General features: G+C 37.1%; 1 protein-coding gene across 1 annotated transcript in view; it reads left to right on the top strand.

The window, feature by feature from the left end:
• LOC127935091 (glucocorticoid-induced transcript 1 protein) overlaps window positions 1-20,626 on the top strand; it is a 32,287-nt gene that overhangs the window by 1,134 nt on the left and 10,527 nt on the right. Inside the window, exon 2 of the mRNA XM_052532690.1 lies at window positions 12,959-13,110. Coding sequence (XP_052388650.1) covers window positions 12,959-13,110 — 152 coding nt within the window. The remainder of the gene's footprint in view (window positions 1-12,958; window positions 13,111-20,626) is intronic.

Genomic DNA, 20,626 nt, shown 5'->3' with positions numbered 1-20,626 from the left:
CGTTTGGAACCCTGCGCTCCGTTCCATTCCGCGCGCGTCCTGAGCTCGCGCCCGCTGTGGGAAGCCGTCTGTGTAGTGAGCTCGCTTGGATTAGAGACACGGCCCCTGCTTCGGCTCCTGCTAAAGCTAGCGCTCGTGTAACGTGTAAACACACGCATAACCCCTAATATTTGCATTATTTCCGTCTCTCCGGTCCTGTATGAGCTCGTTTAGGTGTCTTTTCTAGGGGTTTTAGTTAATTCGTTGTTGTTTACCGAGCAGGGATGGAAAGAATTACGTGGGTAATTAGAGGGTGTGTGTGTGTGTGAGTGTGAGTGAGTGAGTGAAGGCCACACAGGGGGCCTTGTCACAAATAAAACTTAAACCCTGAAGCTCTACTTCATAACACGTTATTATGAAACCTAAATTGAGCGCATAAATATTTCTTAAGAATTTATATGGCCATAATTTCATTTATTTAGGATAAATGGAAGAGGATAACATATAAGAATCTGTTCAATTATTCCCATGACTGCATAATCATATTCATATTCAGGCCAAAAAAAAAATCATATTTACCTACTTTACGACTTGATGACTTACACCATTGTCATTAGAAAGAAATCGGTTTATGAGTGTTTAACAATAATAATAACTGTACAGTGGCGCCAGAAATGTGTTGCTCTAAATATCATATATGTAAAGTACAAATCAGCGATTTGGACGCATAATACTCACATATTTGTTTAATAATTTTAAATGAAAAGCATTAGATTCCTTCAATACAAAATATTAAACCAAATAATTTCTACACATAATCACATTCAGACAGTGAGTCCAAATATTTTCTGAGGCTTGTGTGTATGGAAGGAAACTGTGGTTTAAGTATGCAGTCATTTGTGTCTTTATTTATGCTTGCAGTTATATTAATCTTGTGTTAGATCTATTAGACTGACATCTATTGTCATGAATCCCTGGACATTATTTTGATCTTTGGTTCTGAACAGATGTTTGTAGTAACGCAGAGAAGCAGGTGACTGGTGAATGTCCGTCTCTTGATTGCATCTTAAAGCTCTGTGAAGGTTTCTAAAGGTTAACAGGAAGTGCATCTCATCTAGAGACAGCATGTGTATGATGATGGCAGGGAACATCACATGACAGCTCAACATTAACTGGCACATGTTTCTGAGTGCAGTATGAGTAATATCATGTTTGCCTGTTTTAGGTTTTCCTGTTTATCTGTCTGTTAGTATTAGTGCGCTCTCATCATTACAGAAATATGTTTAAGAAATTCAGGAAACAGATCTAATGTTTTTTTTTTTTTTTAATGCTTGCCTTGCCTTAATTCTCCTTTGTTAACCTTAATATGCCAAAAAAAGCAGTCTTTCTCTTTTGTGTTCCTTTGGTTAAGACATTTTTGTTTCTAATTTTAAAAGAGCAATTTTCCTTTTTAATTTGAGTTTCTCTCTGCATTTTACTGCAGTGTGCAAAACAATTTTATTTGCCTATGAAAGTATTTTTTAAGTAATAAAAATATTATAATATTTATTATGTAATTAATTTGCTTTTTTTTTATTAAACCAACAATTCATACTGCTAAAATATGCTGACATAATATGGACATTATTATTCATTTGTAATATTCACCATCAGGAGTTTAAACGTGTATATATTTAGGGAAAGTTTATATCTAGATTTCTTTGAAACTTCATACAATGTAGCTATAAATAAAGATTACTGGAGTATATGTTTAATAAGAAAATACTATTTCAGTCTTTCGACTTTATAGTTATATGTGACATATACTAGAAATCTCCAAAATCGACCAAATGTTATTTTTTCTGTGTGTGTTTGATTGTTAATGCTAAAATACTTTATCGTATCCCAGCTAGCAGTGAAGTAAACGATTGGTTGATTTCTGTAAAAGCTTTAAACTCCGTTTGCATTATCAAAACATCTCCTGAAACCTTTTGAAAGTCTGGATAAAGTGTGACCCGTCCCTAATAAGGTCATAAAAACTGAATGTATAATAATTATACAAGAATTTCAAAATTTTAGTTCATATCGTTTAAATGAAGTATAGAGATGTCGAGCTAGAAATGGGCTTTTGAGTTACAGTAGCTTCTTGTAATTACAGATTCGGTGGCCTTCTGGAATGTTTTGCCGTGAGTTAAAGGAAGAGATCTTGTTAGAGTTGTAAGTCTTGTTTCAGTCTGTGAGCTCTCATCAGTCAGTGTTGTGTGAAGCTCTGTTCATTTGATGGACTGTGAGTGTAGTTCTGGATGAGTTCATTTCTTCAGTATTTTGTCTGTGGCTCTGTGTTGGAGTGCTGCTGAAGTGCAGCTGACCGGTGGCAGTGGTCTGACTCAGGCCTGTTATCACACACACACACACACCCGCCCAGGACCTGAGATCATCACGACAAACCGCACACACTCCTTCACTAACAAATGCTAAACTGTTCTGAAATAGATTATACAGTGCATACAAAAATATCTTCTCTATCTAGCGCGTTTCCATTTTGAGCTTTTGTTTTTATGGCAGAAAGCACGCAAATGTACTGTCTGGAAAGGCTAATAATCATGTGTTACGTATTATAAGTAGTCATACTATACTGTTTACATTTTTAATAAAGGAAAAGTGAACCCAAAAAATTACAATTAGATGAAAACTTGCTTTGTTTCTTCATGGGAACCCATTTGGAGGCATGTACTGTAGCATCACTTGCTCACCAGTGGATCCTCTGCAGTGAATGGGTGCCGTCAGAACGAGAGTCCAAACAGCTGATAAAAACATCAGAATAATCCATTCCACACTACACTCCGGTCTATCAGTTAATGTGTTGTGAGGTGAAATGCTAGATGATTGTAAGAAACCCATCTGTCATTAAGACACTTTATCTTTAAATGGTTGCTTTCGGCCAAAAAGTCCTCTATGAAAAATATTGTTTTCTCCACTGAGAAAGAAAAGTCTTGTTTGAGTCAAGAAAGAAGTCAGGCACAGTTTACAAGGAACGGTTTTAGAAAATGATGTGGGTGAATTTTGACGTGAGAGGATACCAGAGGTTAAACCTTTCCACTAGAGGAAGTGTTAGTATGATTTATGGACTCATATTTTGGCCAGAAGTTTCAAAGTGCCTTAATATGGATTTGTTTTCTTAGAAACACAGGAGCTTTTTTTCTTCACAAGCCATCCACTGATGGACTGGAGTGGTGTGAATTTCTTGTAGATTATTGTGATGTTTTTATCAGATGTTTGGACTCTTATTCTGACGGCACCCATTCACTGCAGATTATCCACTGCTGAGCAAGTGATGGAATGCTCCATTTCTCCAAATCTGTTCTGATGAAGAAATAAACTCATCTACTTTTTGGATGTAAAGTTTCAACAGATTCAACAGATTTAAATTTACAGTGAGTGTTATGGTGATGTGAAAGGTTATAATTGAACAGCGGGACTTGATTACAGTAGGTTAAAAATGTAACACCAGTGCATGGCTTTAAACGTTTCTTTGGTCAGGTTTTTTTTTTTTTTTTTTTTAAAGCTTTAAGCAGTCAAGTACTATACAATTATCTGTAAGATATAGTAATCAATATCTGATTGTTTACATTTTTAATCTGCAATATGTAGTTTCCACTACATGTTTTGGCATTTCCACATTACATTTGAGGCTGACTTGTTTCTTGCCCTGACTTCACTTCTTCTTTGCATTCTTTATTAAATAAAGCCAATTTCTGGAATATAAGTGTGTTTGCAGTGTCATCAGAAAAGACTTGCTCTCCTATGTTCAGCATGTTTACTTATAGTGCAGCTCTTTGTACCATATTGTAGAGATATGACTGATTTTATGGCATAATTTGTTTGTGATATTTGCTGTAAGCGTGTAGACCCTTAATCAAACACCCTACATTGTATTTTTATTATATGATGTTTTATTTTGAAGGCACTGCAAAGACAAATTATTTCAATTCAGGTATTTTTTATTTTTATTTTATATATATATATATATATATATATATATATATATATATATATATATATATATATATATATATATATATATATATATATATATATATATATATATATATATATATATATATATATATATATATATACTTAACATCTGAACACGGAAATACATTTTCTGCAAGAGATGTTTGGAAATATAATACCAAAACACTTTTAAGTAAAATATATTCCAAAATAGAATATATACTATTTAAATGAACATTATTAAATGCCAAATATTTGTGAAAACGAAACATCATATTTTTTTTTGCTTACTTGGTATGATATTTTGTATTGATGGCAATTATATTATTAAGTGTACCATACATATTTGAGTTTTTTTTTTTTTTTTTGGCTGCTATACATTATTCCAGGATACACAGTCAGTCAGCATATGACTTAAGCAGCTCAGATTCTTGTTCTTGTTTTTTTTTTTTTTATAAACCGTGACAGCTGTAAGCTTTGACTCCAGTTTTGCTAATGACTGTAATCTTGTTTTGCATATGCAGTTCCACACATTAGTTGTTCCAATGCTTTAATTGCCACCCAAACTATAAAAAAGCATTGCAAACTAAAAGCCGTGTTTATAATAGACCATGAAAAATTTTCAGTGGGTAAATTAATGCATGTACAGTATGAATAACATAAACATTTACAGTACAATAAATAAAAAAGTGATCTTGATATTGATTAGTATGATATACAATGCTCCATACAGCATTTTTTAAATACTTCTTAAATACAAATGATATTATCAGAATAACAAGTTGATTTAAGATGTCTTTTCTTTGTCCCCCTTTTACTTTAATGACCGCAGCAGTTGAGCTGTATACACTCCACAACAATGATGATCAGGTTTTCCACCATGATTCGTGGTGATCTAAAATACAGATGCATGAAGAATAACATCTGACAGTCTTTACAAAGTTTAGACGTTCAGTTCCACAATCTGTGTGTTCGATTGGTGACACAGAAATCAGGCCGAATCCTGAACATGTCCTGCTGCGTTACATCATGGATCCCAGCTCTTTAATGTGATTAAGACTTTTGGGGTCCAAAAGTGAAAGAAGATTGTCTGAATATTGTGGTGGCGGTGTTGTGGTTCAAACTGTGACGAGCGCGGGCGAGTTCGGTGGAGTGCGGCGAACCCTCGAGCGTTTGGAGGGGGAAAGTTCACATTTGCATTTCCCCCAGCCTCACGCTTCATTTTTGTTTCCTTGCGCGAAACGCTTCTCTCGGCCCAACAGCTCTCCAACTGTGCCGATGGACGTCGTACAATAGTGCCTGTGTTTTCTGCAATGCAAATCGACTCCCAACAGAGCCTGTATTTACCTCTGAAAGCCTTAAACTTCCACATATTCAGTGTTTATGATGTTATTGGCTTGCACGTCCTTTTCTTTGGCTGTCAGACTAATGCGTTATATCCCACTGAATAAAGTTTGCTCACCCCGTTTAACCAACGGTAACCCAATCACGAGCCAATGCCAGTAGCAGCGATCATCAATTCCCATTAAATTATATTAATGCCATAAAAGAATTCCAGACATGTGAAGACATCATAACCTGCAGGCTGCAATTCTACAGCGAAGCAGTTTCTCTGGTTTATTTCCCCACCGTGCAGCAAGCAAAACCACCTGTCCCCCGTCTAATATGACCTAATTCACAGCTCCGAGCCAAACTGGCTGTATTGAGATGACGTTTGTCTAAATGTGATTGTGTGAATAACAACAGAAGGTCTTTCAGCGTTCGTCCACCCACACACGCTCTCTCTCGGTCTGCAAGCGCAGTATTTTACTGAATGTCACCACTCACACGTTTACTAACGGCTTTCACTCTGTCGCTCCGTTTATCACTCTCACAGCTTTCAGAAACAGCACGGCTGATGCATAAAACTGCAACACAACAATAAACGACACAAAAGTCTTTGTGTTCTGTGAAATTATGGCCATTTTAACCCTGTAAAACATACGAGATTATAGTCAGAAAAAAGTCAAATGAACAGTTTATTGAACCTTTAAAAATGTATTTTACAAAAAAAAAAAAAAATCTTTTGAGTATCATATTTGATACATCAGGTTTTTATTGCTCATATAATATGATATAGGAGAATATGGAGCTCATATGCAAGCAGGGAACGAAACTGAGCACAAATTATAAAATGGACTAAAAGTAAGATTACATTTTGATAGCTTGTAATGAATACATTTTTGTACAAAAATATAGCAGAATACTTTATACATGGAAACGTATAAATATTAGTTGCCACTTAAATAACTGCCACTCAAAGCTCTGTTGTTTATATTATGAGAGGCAAAACATATAATGCAGTTCATTACGTATTTTAACACAATTTTTCTAAACAATATTTATGGATAATCAAGTAAACCTAAATTGCTTCAGTCCAGTAAGGGTTCATCTTGAAAAAAGTATTTACAATATAAAAGTATAAAATTCATATAGTTGGTTTATAAAAATTATTAAAGGTTTCACAGCTAAAAGATTCATGTACAAGGACCTGCAGGGGAAAGTTTTTACAATTTTACTAAATAGCCATGTCATTTGCTTAAAACATATAAAACTATCAATCAAATGAGCATGCAGTAGATTGTGTTCAACAGGTTTTTCAGCCAAGTTTTGTTAAATTAGAAACCTTAGACATTTGTGTATTAAATATGAAGCAGTAGGTTTATAGGTTTAACGTTTTCTTTTATTAAAATATATAATATTTGATATAATATATAATATATTTAAATATATAATTTTATAATGGTATATATAATGTTTTTAAATGAACTTCAGTGCAGTTACTTAAAAAAAGCTTTTCATCCTGATTCATTGATTAATCAAAGAAATGGTTTACAGATTCATTGATTAGAAAAATGGCTGTTAGTTGCAGCTCTAAAGCAGTCAAAAGGAAAGATGACGTGAAGATATTTCACTTTCCATCTCTCAGTCTGTCGGCCCTGTCCTGCTGTGGGGGTGTCAGTGTGCTCTCCTGAAACGCTTCTTGGCATAAACCTGCCCTGCCTCTTTCCATCTGCTCTCAGGAAACTGTAAAACAGGCTGAGAGGAAGCAGTCCAGTGAGCAAATGCATTCCACACTCACTGAGCAAAATTTGAGCCTCGGCCACCTCGTGTTTAACAATCCCAACTTAACGTACGAATAAGCATAGCTAGCATGGGATAAGAATAAGCATTTGTTTTAGTGAAATAATACTGAGGGCCACACACCAATCTGACTGCTTTAGGTTTTGTAGTGTGCATTTCTAATGCATTGCACAGTTTGGTTCAGGGCTGTCAAACAATTTATCGCGATTATATTTTACATTTTTTTTTTTTTTATTGACTTGAAGCCTAAAAGATGAACTTACAATCTGGTCAACACAAAGTTCTTTATTTGAAGCACAATTCTACAAGAAAGGTAACTTACTGAAAACTTTTTTTCTACAGTAAAGAAAACAGTTTTTCTACAGTAAAGTACAGTACCAATTACTAAGAAGTCAAGTTTTTCTGCTATAAACTAAAGGCTAAAAATAACAAACCTTCATATATAGTGGGTATAGAAAACAGCCAACCCCCCCACCACCACCACCACCTACGGTGCGACGAGAAATCGATTTGTGGATCAATGCTGCAATTTTGGAATCGCGATGCATTCGGGAAAATCAAATCGATTTATTGTCGCCCCACTACTTTGCTGCCTGATATGAAGTCAGACAGTGCAACTTATATCATCCAAGTGAGAAATATAACACCAATATGTTAGGTGTAGCTAAATAACTTCTTAAAAGCACACAAAGCCATTTGAACTGTGATCAGCTGTGCTCATTTTGATCAGCTCAGCATGAAAAGAGCTTTCCTGGCGGGTTTCTGTTCTTGGTAGTGCAATTGAAGCAAACAATCTAATGGGCAGAGTGATATAGCTAAAAAAAAATGTATCACGATATAATATTTCATATAATTCGGTATCGATAATTATTGAAAAATGTCTAAACTCTAAAGATCTTTTTTTTTTTTTTTACATTCAACTACTGTATTTTTTATTTATCCAACTTGAGACAAATTGTTTTAATCTTAATTTACAAAATGACATAAAATAATAAAAAATGAAACAAATATGCCCTTATGCCTGTAATATATGCCTGTCTTCTGAGGCCACAGGAGGGTGCATTGAGCAAAATTATGAACAACATTGAATTGTTTATTAAATGCAATCAAAATAATCTTTGTCTATATAAAAAGTACATACTGTCTGATCAAATATAATCAAATATAATTTTGTAAATTGCAATAAATCAACAATATGAACACAAAAGCATATGCATCGCTTAATACAAAAAGCCAAAGCGCCGATCACATGAATAAATCCCCCACAAATTCTCCTGACATGTTTTTGAGTCAAACCTCTTTTTCTCGAAATGCGAGTGCACACAGTCATAGTTGTGTGTCATAAGAACGTACTGATTATGTGTTCAGTGTGAATGGCTTTTTTCAGCTTTAACCTTACCAATATCTTCTCAGTATTGAGCTTCTAGATTTCTCTAATATTTTGAGTGAAAATGCAGGAATGGCGCATCTTGCAGTTTCAACTGGATCAACCAACAAAAACAATAAAATGCAATAACAACATTTTTATATCATCAATGCATCTTGTGCGCCGCTGATAACGCTCCCTGACACACACCTAAAATTCAAATACTTAAGTTAATATTCCTTTAACCAATGATAACCCAAAATGTCCTTTAATATACATTTAAATGAATTAATATTTGAATCCATATGAACTGCGGGTCTAAAATAATCTTATTTATGAGTTACTACTGAGAGAAGTTAAAAGGCCTTAATTATAATTTTCTGAATAAATTCCTTCTTTATAGCAATGCACTTCGTAACAATTACTGGTTTTAAAGACACTAAACACATTCACAAGTCCCTTTATTTTGTAGTTCAATAGGACTTCAGAAGGAGTTAACCTACATTGTTTAGTCTTTAGTTAGGCACTTTCTAAAAAGCACACAGTGAGGTAAGGACAAAGCCTAAAAATGTTCTTCTAGAATGGACTGTAATCCATTAGCTTTGCTCCGAATGACCCTGTTTATCACCATAGCAACAGGACACTCTCCATGTCCATGGTGTACATGCGGTTGTCTTTTGGTCATGATCTCATTCTGTGTATCCTGCTTAGTACCTTAGATCTAATTATTTACACCGCATATCTGAGACCTTGTGGTTTACATTTCACCCACTTGCTCTGACATTTACACTGCTTCGGGACGGGTGTGTGTTCACGGTGTGTGTGTGTGTGTGTGTGTTCACTGCTGTGTGTGTGCAATTTGGATGGGTTAAATGCAGAGCACGAATTCTGAGTATGGGTCACCATATTTGGCTGAATGTTTCGTCACTTTCTTTCTTGTCAACTGTCATGGATTTTCTCATCTCCTTCGAGTTTCTTACTGATTCAGTTGGTTTCACTTGATGCTCACTTTGCTCATCTGATGTGGGCTTTATGCAAACACATGGCCCATGATACTATAATTGAGTGAGGTGTGAACAGCTTTTGGCAACCTGTAACTAAGTGAGATGTTGTCAGCCCTAAAACAGCCTATTGTGAGAACTGACACTGTAGCTGTAAAATAAGCAGTCGCTTGGGTCACAGCGTAGCACATTTAATGTACAGAGATCTCTCTTAAATGTCAAAAGTCACTTTGTGTGTGGGGGGGGTGAGGTTGCACAGATGCCCATAAATGCCATGTAAAATGCTAATTAAATTGCTCTTTTAAGAGGACCAGACTGAAAGTTACTGGTTAAGTATGCAGATCTTGGATGTTGTTCTGGATTCATCCTGAATCTCCATCCTGCTCCAGATTGGTTTATGCTGGTTCATGTTAGTCAAGATGATCAGCCAAAGGCTGGCCATCTATTCATCCAAAAAATAATTTATAGGAGCAAATGAGTGTGGTTAAAATCCCAAATTGCTCTTTTGAGATGATTCACCAAGCTAGAAGTTGCTGCACTCAAAAAAAAAAAGAAAAAAGGCTGGGTTGTTAGCCCATATTTGGCCCAAAGTTGGGTTGAAACAACCCAACATTTTTTTAGAGTGGGTCAAACTGCTAGTGAAGCTGGTTGATAGGATGGCCAACTATCCAGCAGATGATGAGTGTGTTTACTAGTAGTTGGGTTGGACAGTAGCAAATGAAAATGATGAAATTAAAGCTGATTCACCAGACTGTAACTTGCTAACAGGCCAAGGAGACAAAGTTCACCATTTGGTATAGATTTATCCTAAATTTCCATGCTGGTCCAGCCTTGCTTGTGCTAGTCTAGCTGGTGGACCAGCGTAGCCATGCTGTTGACTCATCCAAACTGTACTATTTGATCTGGTCAATAGGGTAACTGACTAGTTTATCAGTTGCATAGAAGCAAAGCAATGTGATAAAATGGCAATTTGCTCTGTTGAGATGATTCACCTGGCTAGAAGTTGCTTGTATAACTGCTAGTGAAGCTGGTTGATAGGATGGACAACTATCCAACAGCCAGCTACTTGATTTGTGTGGTTAATTTGTGAGTTTACTAGTGGGGTTTGACGAAAGAGATAATACATCAGAACTTGCTAACAGGCCAAAGACACAAATTTTGTCAGGTGTTCTCGGATGTCCATGAGTCAAAATCTTGGTAGTGATTATGTTGCATGGGATTGAGACAGGATGGTCAACTACTTATGCGACAATCAATTAATTATTTAGTGTAGTTTAGTAGACAGAACCACATAAACATGATAAAATCCAGATCTGCTCTTTTGATATCAGACTAGAGATTGCTGGTCAACAGATCAGGTACACGACATTGGTTTGGATACAAGCTTGTCCAGGCTGGAATATGCTGGTTAGTGTTGGTTTAGCTGATGGGCCAGCATGTAAAAACTATTGACCATCAAGTTTTGATGGGATGGATGGAAATTGGTCTTTATGGACAACTAGTCATTCAACCACTGTTAAAATGCCAGCTAGTAAGTTTACTTAAAAGTATTTTCAGCAGGGCTTAAAACTTTTTTTTAAATGTATTTTCTTTTCCAAGTCCCTGCTTTTTATAAAGATATGAGCGGTTTGCCTGCATCTGCCTTCAGTACACAGATACCTGAGTTTGTCTCATGAAAGCCATAAACGTGATTCATGTATATGAGATATATTCATAGTGTCATAGAGAGGTGTAAATATTGTAATCTCTTCTGTAGGAAAGTGTCATGCTCTGACTGTCACTGATTAGATAAGTTTGCTTGCCCTTGACATAGTTCCTCCTCTTCCTCCATCTTTGTGGGCTGAGGGATGTGCATGAGTTATTTTTATTAGTTGTGTCAAGGATTGATGTTCTGCTTAAACACAAAGCGCAAACAAGTTAACCCGCATCTGTAGCATGTGTACATCAATGGTAGATGAGCTATGAGCAGAGTGGACTGATAAGGTATTGATTACATAGTGCCTTTCTAGACAACAATTTTAGGCCATAATACTTGCGCTCTTGACATTTTAAGCCAATTCCAAAATGTAGGTAGTCTAATTATGCTGCTATGTAAAAGGATAGTTAAACTGAAAAGTAAGAACACCTAAACAACTTTAATTGTATTAATATTATATTACCTGCAAGTACAGTTTTGAAAAAGCATAAGGGCACATTCAATACCATTAAAGGCACTTAATTGTATTGGCACTCCACGCAGGTGGCCGGCAGCGAGTTCATCCGTCCCCGGCAACTCACTCACCAGGCCATCGCCTCGAGCGTCCCCAGCACCAGACAGCTACGCCCTGCTCGATGGCACCGCGGGTTCACCACAGCGGCGAGCAGGTGTCGCTCATTTCCCAATCCCATGGCTCTAGGCCGCGCCCCACTCGTCACACCTGCCTTCTGAAACGCCTCGTTTTTTACAAAGCTCATCGTTCTGAAAAGCGAGGTGTGCTCTGATTGACCAGCTATCCAGTGCTATGTGATTGGCCGAATACCTCAAGCGTGTGACGGAAATGTTACGTACCTTAACATACTGCGATGCGTGTCCCGGTCAGAACACCAGCAAAAACAATAAAATACATTACAAACGATCAATGTGTTGCATCCAGTGGGGGCATAATTACGGTTATAATGACTTATATTGTGTTTTTACATGTTGCGTTGCATCATGCCGCAATGTCTGGATTTGTAAACGTACTTACAGTCTGTAAGTCAGAAGCGTCGGAATTGTAGTCTTCTCTTCCAGGATCAGCAAACAGTCCTCCATAAAATGTGTTGCACACTAAATATTTGGGTTGAACTGATCTGGAACAATGTTGTACATACAACTTAACCACTTTTGGAAGGCCAAACTATGCATTTTCGCTTTCACAACGAAACAGTGCCCTCTTTCTTTGCGTGAACATTTGGGTTGCTCCATGCAAATCTTCCCACATCATGACGTAGACGTGGGGGTGTGTTAGAATGAGCCATTTTAGGGGTTTGTGGTTGACTCTTAAACTTTTATAAAGAATATCTCTTTGGGTTTGAGAGTTTAGTCTTTGCAACTTTACAGATCTTCTTCATGCACCAACAGCTTGTAACACTCTAAAGAGAAAGGAAAACGCGCATCACTTTAACACTATATTTATTTAAATTTTTTTGGAGTATTCCTTTTTGTATATTTTACTTTGTGACATTTTAAGGCAGTATCACTTATCATTTGTGCAGAAGGCAATCCCAAGATGCATTATGACAAGAACAGTGAATTAATTAATCCAAGACCATTTTGAGTTGGACATGATCTCAACAAACAGTTCAGAGTCGTTCTGAAAATCCACCAAGTAGTTGATTTTGAGTATGCGTAGTATTTATGTGTCCATCAGTAAACAGGTAGCATTTTATGGGGATATAACTTCAGGGCTGCCCCCACCCCAGTCCATATGCTCATCACCCATCTGTTTCTCTTTCTGTTTGATCCTTATGGCAGTTGAGAGGTCAAAGTCGCAACAGGTGCAGATCACAGGTGCTATCAGACGGTCTTCCTCTCTGGGTGCTATCACCGGGCCTTACCTGGTAGGGCAGTGGCCACGTGAATCCCACCGGCACAACCCCTCATGCATGAAAGACAAGTCCACACAGGTAAGCACTTTCACCCTCTATGCTCAAAATCTACCCTCTGGCTTCAAAGTCTGTGTGTTCAGGTGTGTTTGCAAACGTTAGCTTGACAGCATTTATAGATCCATCATTCTTCTGAGTTTTTGCGTGTTTGCTGTGTCACTGAGGAATTATTTTTGTGTGATTTCTGTAAGCTGATAGCAACTCAATAGGTGTAAGTGCTCACTGTGAAAATAAGAAATCCAAAAAAGTCCAAAGATCTACTGATCTACAGCCAGCTTATTTACATAATGACCAACACAATCTACCTAGAGCAGTGCAAATTAGTAACTATTGCAGCCATGTCAAATGCAAAATAGGTTAAGACGTGCTTTTTGGCTTTAAATAATGGTGCAAATACCAGTAAACTAACGATGGCAAAACTCTGTAAATCATGGTGTTTGATTTCTTGAAATACTCTTCTCTCATAAATTTTGCATTTGAAAGTGAAACTCCTACAAATGCATAATATGATTTTTTTTTTTTTTTTTATGACAAATTAAGGTTTGTAGTGGTGCAAGCTGTACCTTAATATTTTAATGCAGTATTAATATTATATATATAAAAACATTTTCAGAACATTTTGCTTTTGAAAGTTACCTAACAGCTACAGTGAAACTCCTATAAATCCTTGCAATAATGTCAGTCACAAACATAATTGTACACATATTTAACAGCTCATTTTTTTGGTAAATCCTAACAGTATTTTTTTTTTTTTTTTTGTATTGGTGCAAGCTGTCCCTTAATATTTTAATGCAATACTCATAATTATAAATAAATTATCTTTCAATCTTTCATTGGTCTAAAGATGTGAGAACATTCAAAGAAGTGTAGATTTGTAAACTGTAGTTACTGTAGCTTTAGCAATTGTCATTAAAGAGATATTGGCACTAAATTAACCATTAACCACAGACTGGTAACCAACACTTTTAGAACTTACACATGGGGTCTGGTATTTGACCCACAGCTAAACTGCAGATATCACTCTGAAACCATAATACATCATCAGAGGCATTTGTGACTGTAATGGAGTTCAGTGTTCAGTGTTGAGTTGCCTTGGCCGACTTCTGAGGCAGCATCCTAACTGCCACAGAATCTCATAGGTTACTAGACAGGGAGGAACACAAAAGCACATTTCAATTTTTGAATCAGTAGGATCACCACAATGAATATAAATTAAATCTGGATTAATCCTTATTATAGATAAAGAAGTTATTCAGTCAAGAGCAGTGAGTGATTTTCTCTTTTGTGATTGTGTGATTGTCTTTTTTTTTGTTTGATCAACATTAAGGACACAGAAAGCAGGTATATTAGGCTGCTGTCACTTTAAGACTTAATGGACAGGTTTAATATACCGATACACAATTAGTTACTTTTTATGGAAATTAATGCTTTACGTTACTTTTGCCGAAATGTAAATTCACATGTCTACAGTAGATGGCACTGCTCAAACCATTCGGAATTGCAGGAAGAATAGGACGCTGGAGACGAAAGTTCGAAACTCTTTAGCAATTTATAAAATAAAATAATAAATTTACATTTATCTCAAATAGTTTTTACTTATTAGAGTAAAGTTGAATTGGATCATTGAGGGTCACCAGCAAAGAATATAAAATGGAATTAAATGCACAAAAGATATTTGTGTTATTTAACATATTTAATTATTCTATTTATTATTCATTATTACAGGAGCTGTCAGTCAAAAAATGGGAAAACAAAGTAACTAGGGTTACTTATTTAAAAAAGTAACTTGGTTACTGGATGCAGCATTACATGACATGACATATCTTTGACAGTAAACTGCCTCGTCCTATTTATGAGGTACTGACACAGAGTTCAAATGTCCAGTGAAGACACTCGACAAACCTGTTGCGATGCAGTATTGCAAATAATGTGGGTGCATTATTTCTTCGTCTGCACGCACTCTCTTTGAAATAGGAATCGTTGCCACATTTATTGTTAACATCTTTCATTTATCACCGTCTCGTTTGGATTTGGCCAGTTTGGAGAAACTAAGCCTCACCAAACCTGACCAGCCAGGTGTCTGTGATCACGGGAACTTAAAGACACTTGTACAAACATGGATGGGTGACATGAATGGAGATGGCACTAGATCGGCGATGTAGCATTTGGTTTCACACCAAGGTCCATCGCCCGACACAAAATCAGTTTGCTGAATGCATAAACTGTATTTTCCTGCGCTCAAACCTGCCAATCTTAAGGAAATGCTGTGTATGGCGTTTGAGGTCATTTGTAAATTACTATAGATTTAAAGTCTATTACCGTTATTACACTTGTATACAAAACAAGTGTGCATAGAGTATGTGGCGTCACGTGCACCACTGCCAGCAGAAGCTGACCACTCTGGTGATGCGGTTGTCACGGCCACCGTCACAACCATATGACTTGGATATTTTCTCGTAAATTAAAAAGTAATGTGTTACTTTACTAGTTACTTTAAAAAAGTAATCTGCTTACCGTATTTTTCGGACTATAAGTCGCACCTGAGTATAAGTCACATCAGTCCAAAAATACGTCATGATGAGGGAAAAAACTAATATAAGTAGCACTGGACTATAAGTCGCATTTATTTAGAACCAAGAGAAAACATTTATTTATTTAGAACCAAGAACCAAGAGAAAACATTACCGTCTCCAGCCATGAGAGAGCGCCCTCTAGACGGTAATGTTTTCTATTGGTTAATTTCTCTTGGTTAATTTCTCTCGGTTCTTGTTTAATTAATTTTGATAAATAAGTCGCACCTGACTATTAGTCGCAGGACCAGCCAAACTATGAAAAAAAGTGTGACTTATAGTCCGGAAAATACGGTACATAACATGCCTTACTTGTAATGCGTTTGCTCAACACACGTTTTCCTTCTTAACAGTTTATGTTCACTTAAGACAAAACTGACTGTGTTTATGAAGAATACTCACTGTTGTGGTTTAAAGTGCAAGAAAACGTAAAGGAGAACACAATTCGGTTTGAGGTGAGGTGGTTTTCAGACAAAAGAAAACATAGGATACGAGAGTCCCAAATTTAGTTCTCTTTCATGTGGTCTTGCACTTAAATGGTTTCAAATTGCTTGAATGTTCAAACTGACATGACATAAAAACACGTGCAAATGGTAACTTTGCAGCGTGGCTGATCAGGCCAATGACCGATCCATCAACTGTCCCAAGCACCTTTCGAGCCGGTCCCAAGCCACCAGCCAGTGCTTGTTGTTCACAGCTTTGAGGTCATTGTATCGCAGGTCAAGCATAATCAGTCAATTTAAGTTGTTAATTACAGAGTGAGAAGCATATTCAGTTAGTCAGTTACTATGGAAAGTCCCTACTGAGAACACTGCATACCACGCACACCTGGTCTACGGTCAGGTGCTGATTTACCATCAAATGTCAGCAGGTGTATCAGGTGGAGCACAATCACCACAATTCTACAGTTCCACCCACCATCTGCTGCTACACTGAAGGTGAGATTTGGCACCTGTGGGCGTGCAGTGTGTCTAAAGGTAATGATTTTGCCATGCCTCTTATTGTGTGCTACAGCATACAGCGAGTGTCATTTTAACCATTCAAAAAGATTAGATTCTGCAGGAATGTCGTTCCCCATGTTTGCCGGCCTCCACCGTTTCCCCCAGTTTTTGAAAAACAGCTACATTGTGCATCTGTTCAGAATGTTCTTGTTCTGTATAGGACAGTTCACACCACACTGACAGACAACGACCAACGGCAACAGGCACATTCGTTGGTGTGTCATCTCTGACTTTGTTGCCATTGCTCTGTGCTTGCTTTTGCCAATTGAACATGTTGAATCAGTGTTTGTTGGGTCATGAAATGTCTGAGAAGTGACATATTGTAATCTGGTAACTAACTTTAGGGTTTGTCTGTCAGTGCAATTAGCCTCATGTATGAAAATGTGTTGGAATTTTATTTGTGATTTAAAGGAATATTTCACCCAAAATGAACATTTTGTCACTATGTACTTATTTTCATGTAGTTCAAAGTTATCTTCTAAGCAATGCAAAAGGAGATTTTAGACCGAGAGCCTTAAAAAAATTTGAATGCCCCTATCAAAAAAGGGGGAAAATTTTGTATTCCACTCTTCCTGCTACTTTGGTGAGTGATGGTTTTAATAATTTTAATATTTTCTGGTGTATTTTAGTTAAGTTACCCAGGAGCTCTGTTGACACAGACTTAGCTAACGTTAGCTACAGCTTGATGAATTGAGTCATTGAAAACAGCAGGAGAGAATGCAACGTTAGCCAGCTAGCTAAAGCGCCGGTGGAAAATTATTAGCTAACGCTACCGTTTTTGAGGAGGTAGATTTTGAGGTTAGGGGACTGACAAGGCAGAAGGTAGAGTGTTCCGCTGTTCTATCAATAAGCAGACCTGCCAACCTGTATGCAATTTGAGTAGCGGATACGCATTTTGACTTCAAAGTACGCTGGTGCGATTTGTCACTCTAAACTACGCATAAACATGGTGACACCATTATGCATGCGCAGTCCTCAAATCAAGCAACAGCAAAAGAAGAAGAGTTCGATCAATCATAGTGCTAGGTTCTTCCCCCAAATAGCGAGTGGGGATGATCGACAGATGCGTAAAGCCTATCATTAAAAAGAGACTGAAAATTGACACCAATAAAGATTCCCGTTCGATCCCCCTTCCACTCCCGCCGTTTGACTGATGAACAATAGGCTACAGTAATTGAAATATAATAATAATAATTAGTTATCATTTTTTACTCATGGCTGAAGTTACGTTTCTCCAGCTCTCCCCAGGTTGGCAAAAAAAAAGCATCTCAAAATGCATCAGATTGATGCTTTAAAATATGGAATATTAAATTTGTTCTTCAGCGGGAACATGCCCCCGGACCCCCCTAGAGGGGTAATATCCTTCTCACCTTTTTAACCCCTGACCCGTTTTCATGCCGATTGCTGACACGGAGATACTTTAAAAATAAAAAATTTTCTTCACTCTATTTCCTTGGTGTGTAATTTCATGCAACATTACTAAAAGTTTTTTATGCATGTTTTGTATAACATGTCAGTTAAACAGTGTTGGATTATTTTGTTCACTTTCCAGAGCTTGGGTGTTACCAGGACAGGCCGTCTCAAGTCTCACCTTTTATTACTCAGCTGTATCAAAGAACTACAAACGACTCTCATTTTAGCTCGTGTTTAAAGTTTGATGCATGCACAAAAGCATTATAGATTAGTGCGATGGCTCTGTTGGGATTCTGATTTTTTTTCCCACTCCATTATAGAGGAGTGTCTTGGGTTAAACCCCTCGCCCTCTTTGTCACAGTGATTCATGCTGCTTTCCTCTGCACTAACACAGTCAGATCAGGTGAACAGCGGTGACTTTGACCATGTCAACACTTTTTTAAAAGTATATTTCAACCAAAACAGAAAACTGCTACATTTAACTCCACTGTCATGTTTCTCCAACTCGAACGGCTTTCTTTCAATAGCAAACACACAAGAGATTTTTTACCAAAAGACCAAAAGATAGCTGCCCACTGCTCCGGGTGATTGTTCATGGTGTGTGTGTGTGTTCACAGTGTGTGTGTGTGTGTGTGTGTGTGTGTGTGCACTTTGGATGGGATAAATGCACAGCACTAATTCAGACACTAATTATGGGTCACCATACTTGGCTACATGTAACATTACTTTTCACTTTCATATATTGAGCAGGAACTGTCAAACTTCAAGAAGAACAAAAAAACTCTTAGTATATCAGTGATACTAAACTAACAGAGATGGTACTCAAAGATGCATCATTTTAATTTAACTAAAATTTAAATAAAAACAACAGATTTATTTCAAAATATTTGAGAAAGCTATTTTAGTATATCAGTGATACTAGAATAACACTGGTTTCATATGAATTCATTTGAATATACAGAAGGGTGAAATTCAAATGAAGAAAATGTGAAACTTGTGTATTAAATAATTCAATGCACACAGACTGAAGTAGTTTAAGTCTTTGGTTCTTTTAATTGTGATGATTTTGGCTCACATTTAACAAAACCCCAACAATTCACAATCTCAACAAATTAGAATACTTCATAAAACCAATTAAAAAATACATATATTTTTAGTGAATTGTTGGCCTTCTGGGAAGTATGTTCATTTACTGTACATGTATTCAATATTTGGTAGAGGCCCCTTTTGCTTTAATTACTGCCTCAATTCGGCGTGGCATGGAGGTGATCAGTTTGTGGCACTGCTGAGGTGGTCTGGAAGCGCAGGTTTCTTTAACCGTGGCCTTCAGCTCATCTGCATTGTTTGGTCTCTTGTTTTTTCATTTTCCTCTTGACAGTGCCCCATAGATTCTCTCTGGGGTTCAGGTCTGGTGAGTTTGCTGGCCAGTCAGGCACACCAATACATTGGTCATTTAACCAACTTTTGGCAGTGTGGGCAGGTGCCAAATCCTGCTGGAAAATGAAATTAGCATCTTCAAAAAGCTGGTCAGCAGAAGGAAGCATGAAGTGATCCAAAAAATGATTGGTAAATGGATGTAGTGACTCTGGTTTTCAAAATACACCATGGACCAACACCAGCAGATGACATTGCACCCCAAATCATCACAGACTGTGGAAACTTAACACTGGACTTGGGCTATGAGCTTCTCCACCCCAGCCTTGGTCCATTCCTTGTGAAGTTCACTCAAATTCTTGAATCGATTTTGCTTGACAATCCTCATAAGGCTGCATTTCTCTCGGTTGGTTGTGCATCTTTTTCTTCCACACTTTTTTCTTCCAGTCAACTTTCTGTTAACATGCTTGGATACAGCACTCTGTGAACAGAACGTCTGGACAACTGTCAGATCAGCAGTCTTCCCCATGATTGTGTAGCCTAGTGAACCAAACTGAGAGACCATATTAAAGGCTCAGGAAACCTTTGCAGGTGTTTTGAGTTGATTAGCTGATCGGCATGTTACCATATTCTGATTTGTTGAGATGGTGAATTGGTGGGTTTTTGTTAAATGTGAGCCAAAATCATCACAATTAAAAGAAACAAAGACTTAAACTAATTCAGTCTGAGCATTCAACGACATTCTAATTTTAGTTTTGAACAACATAAGGGGAGTAAATAGTGTTAGGATTGTCATTGTCAGTCCTTTAAAAGAACTTAAACAAAGAAAAAGATAGGATTTCAAAGACCCTGTGTTCCCGTTGGCCTTCTAGTGTCGATCTGTTTCCAAAGGCCAGACTTTGAAGTGTGATGAACGCAGGGGTCTCACAGGGCCAAAGAGACGAGTTCTGCTTTAAAGATCATCATTTTCATCTTTCTGTATATTTCCTTTGTTTTTCAACATGTTTTCACATCTATCAGTCCTCACAGAGCCCTTAAAAAACCTGCAAATGTCCAGGGCCGCTCCTATACAGTACATGTGCTTTACATTATACAGTGTGTGTGCTGCATGTTGGACTGCCTAAACAAACCACATACCTGGGTGCAAACATCACATCCACATGTGTCTGCAGTCTTCAC

The sequence above is a fragment of the Carassius gibelio genome, chromosome A19, assembly GCF_023724105.1.
Source record: "Carassius gibelio isolate Cgi1373 ecotype wild population from Czech Republic chromosome A19, carGib1.2-hapl.c, whole genome shotgun sequence".
Taxonomy (NCBI): Eukaryota; Metazoa; Chordata; class Actinopteri; order Cypriniformes; family Cyprinidae; genus Carassius; species Carassius gibelio.
The sequence above is the reverse complement of the archived record's forward strand: the minus strand, read 5'-3'. Positions and strand labels throughout refer to the sequence as shown.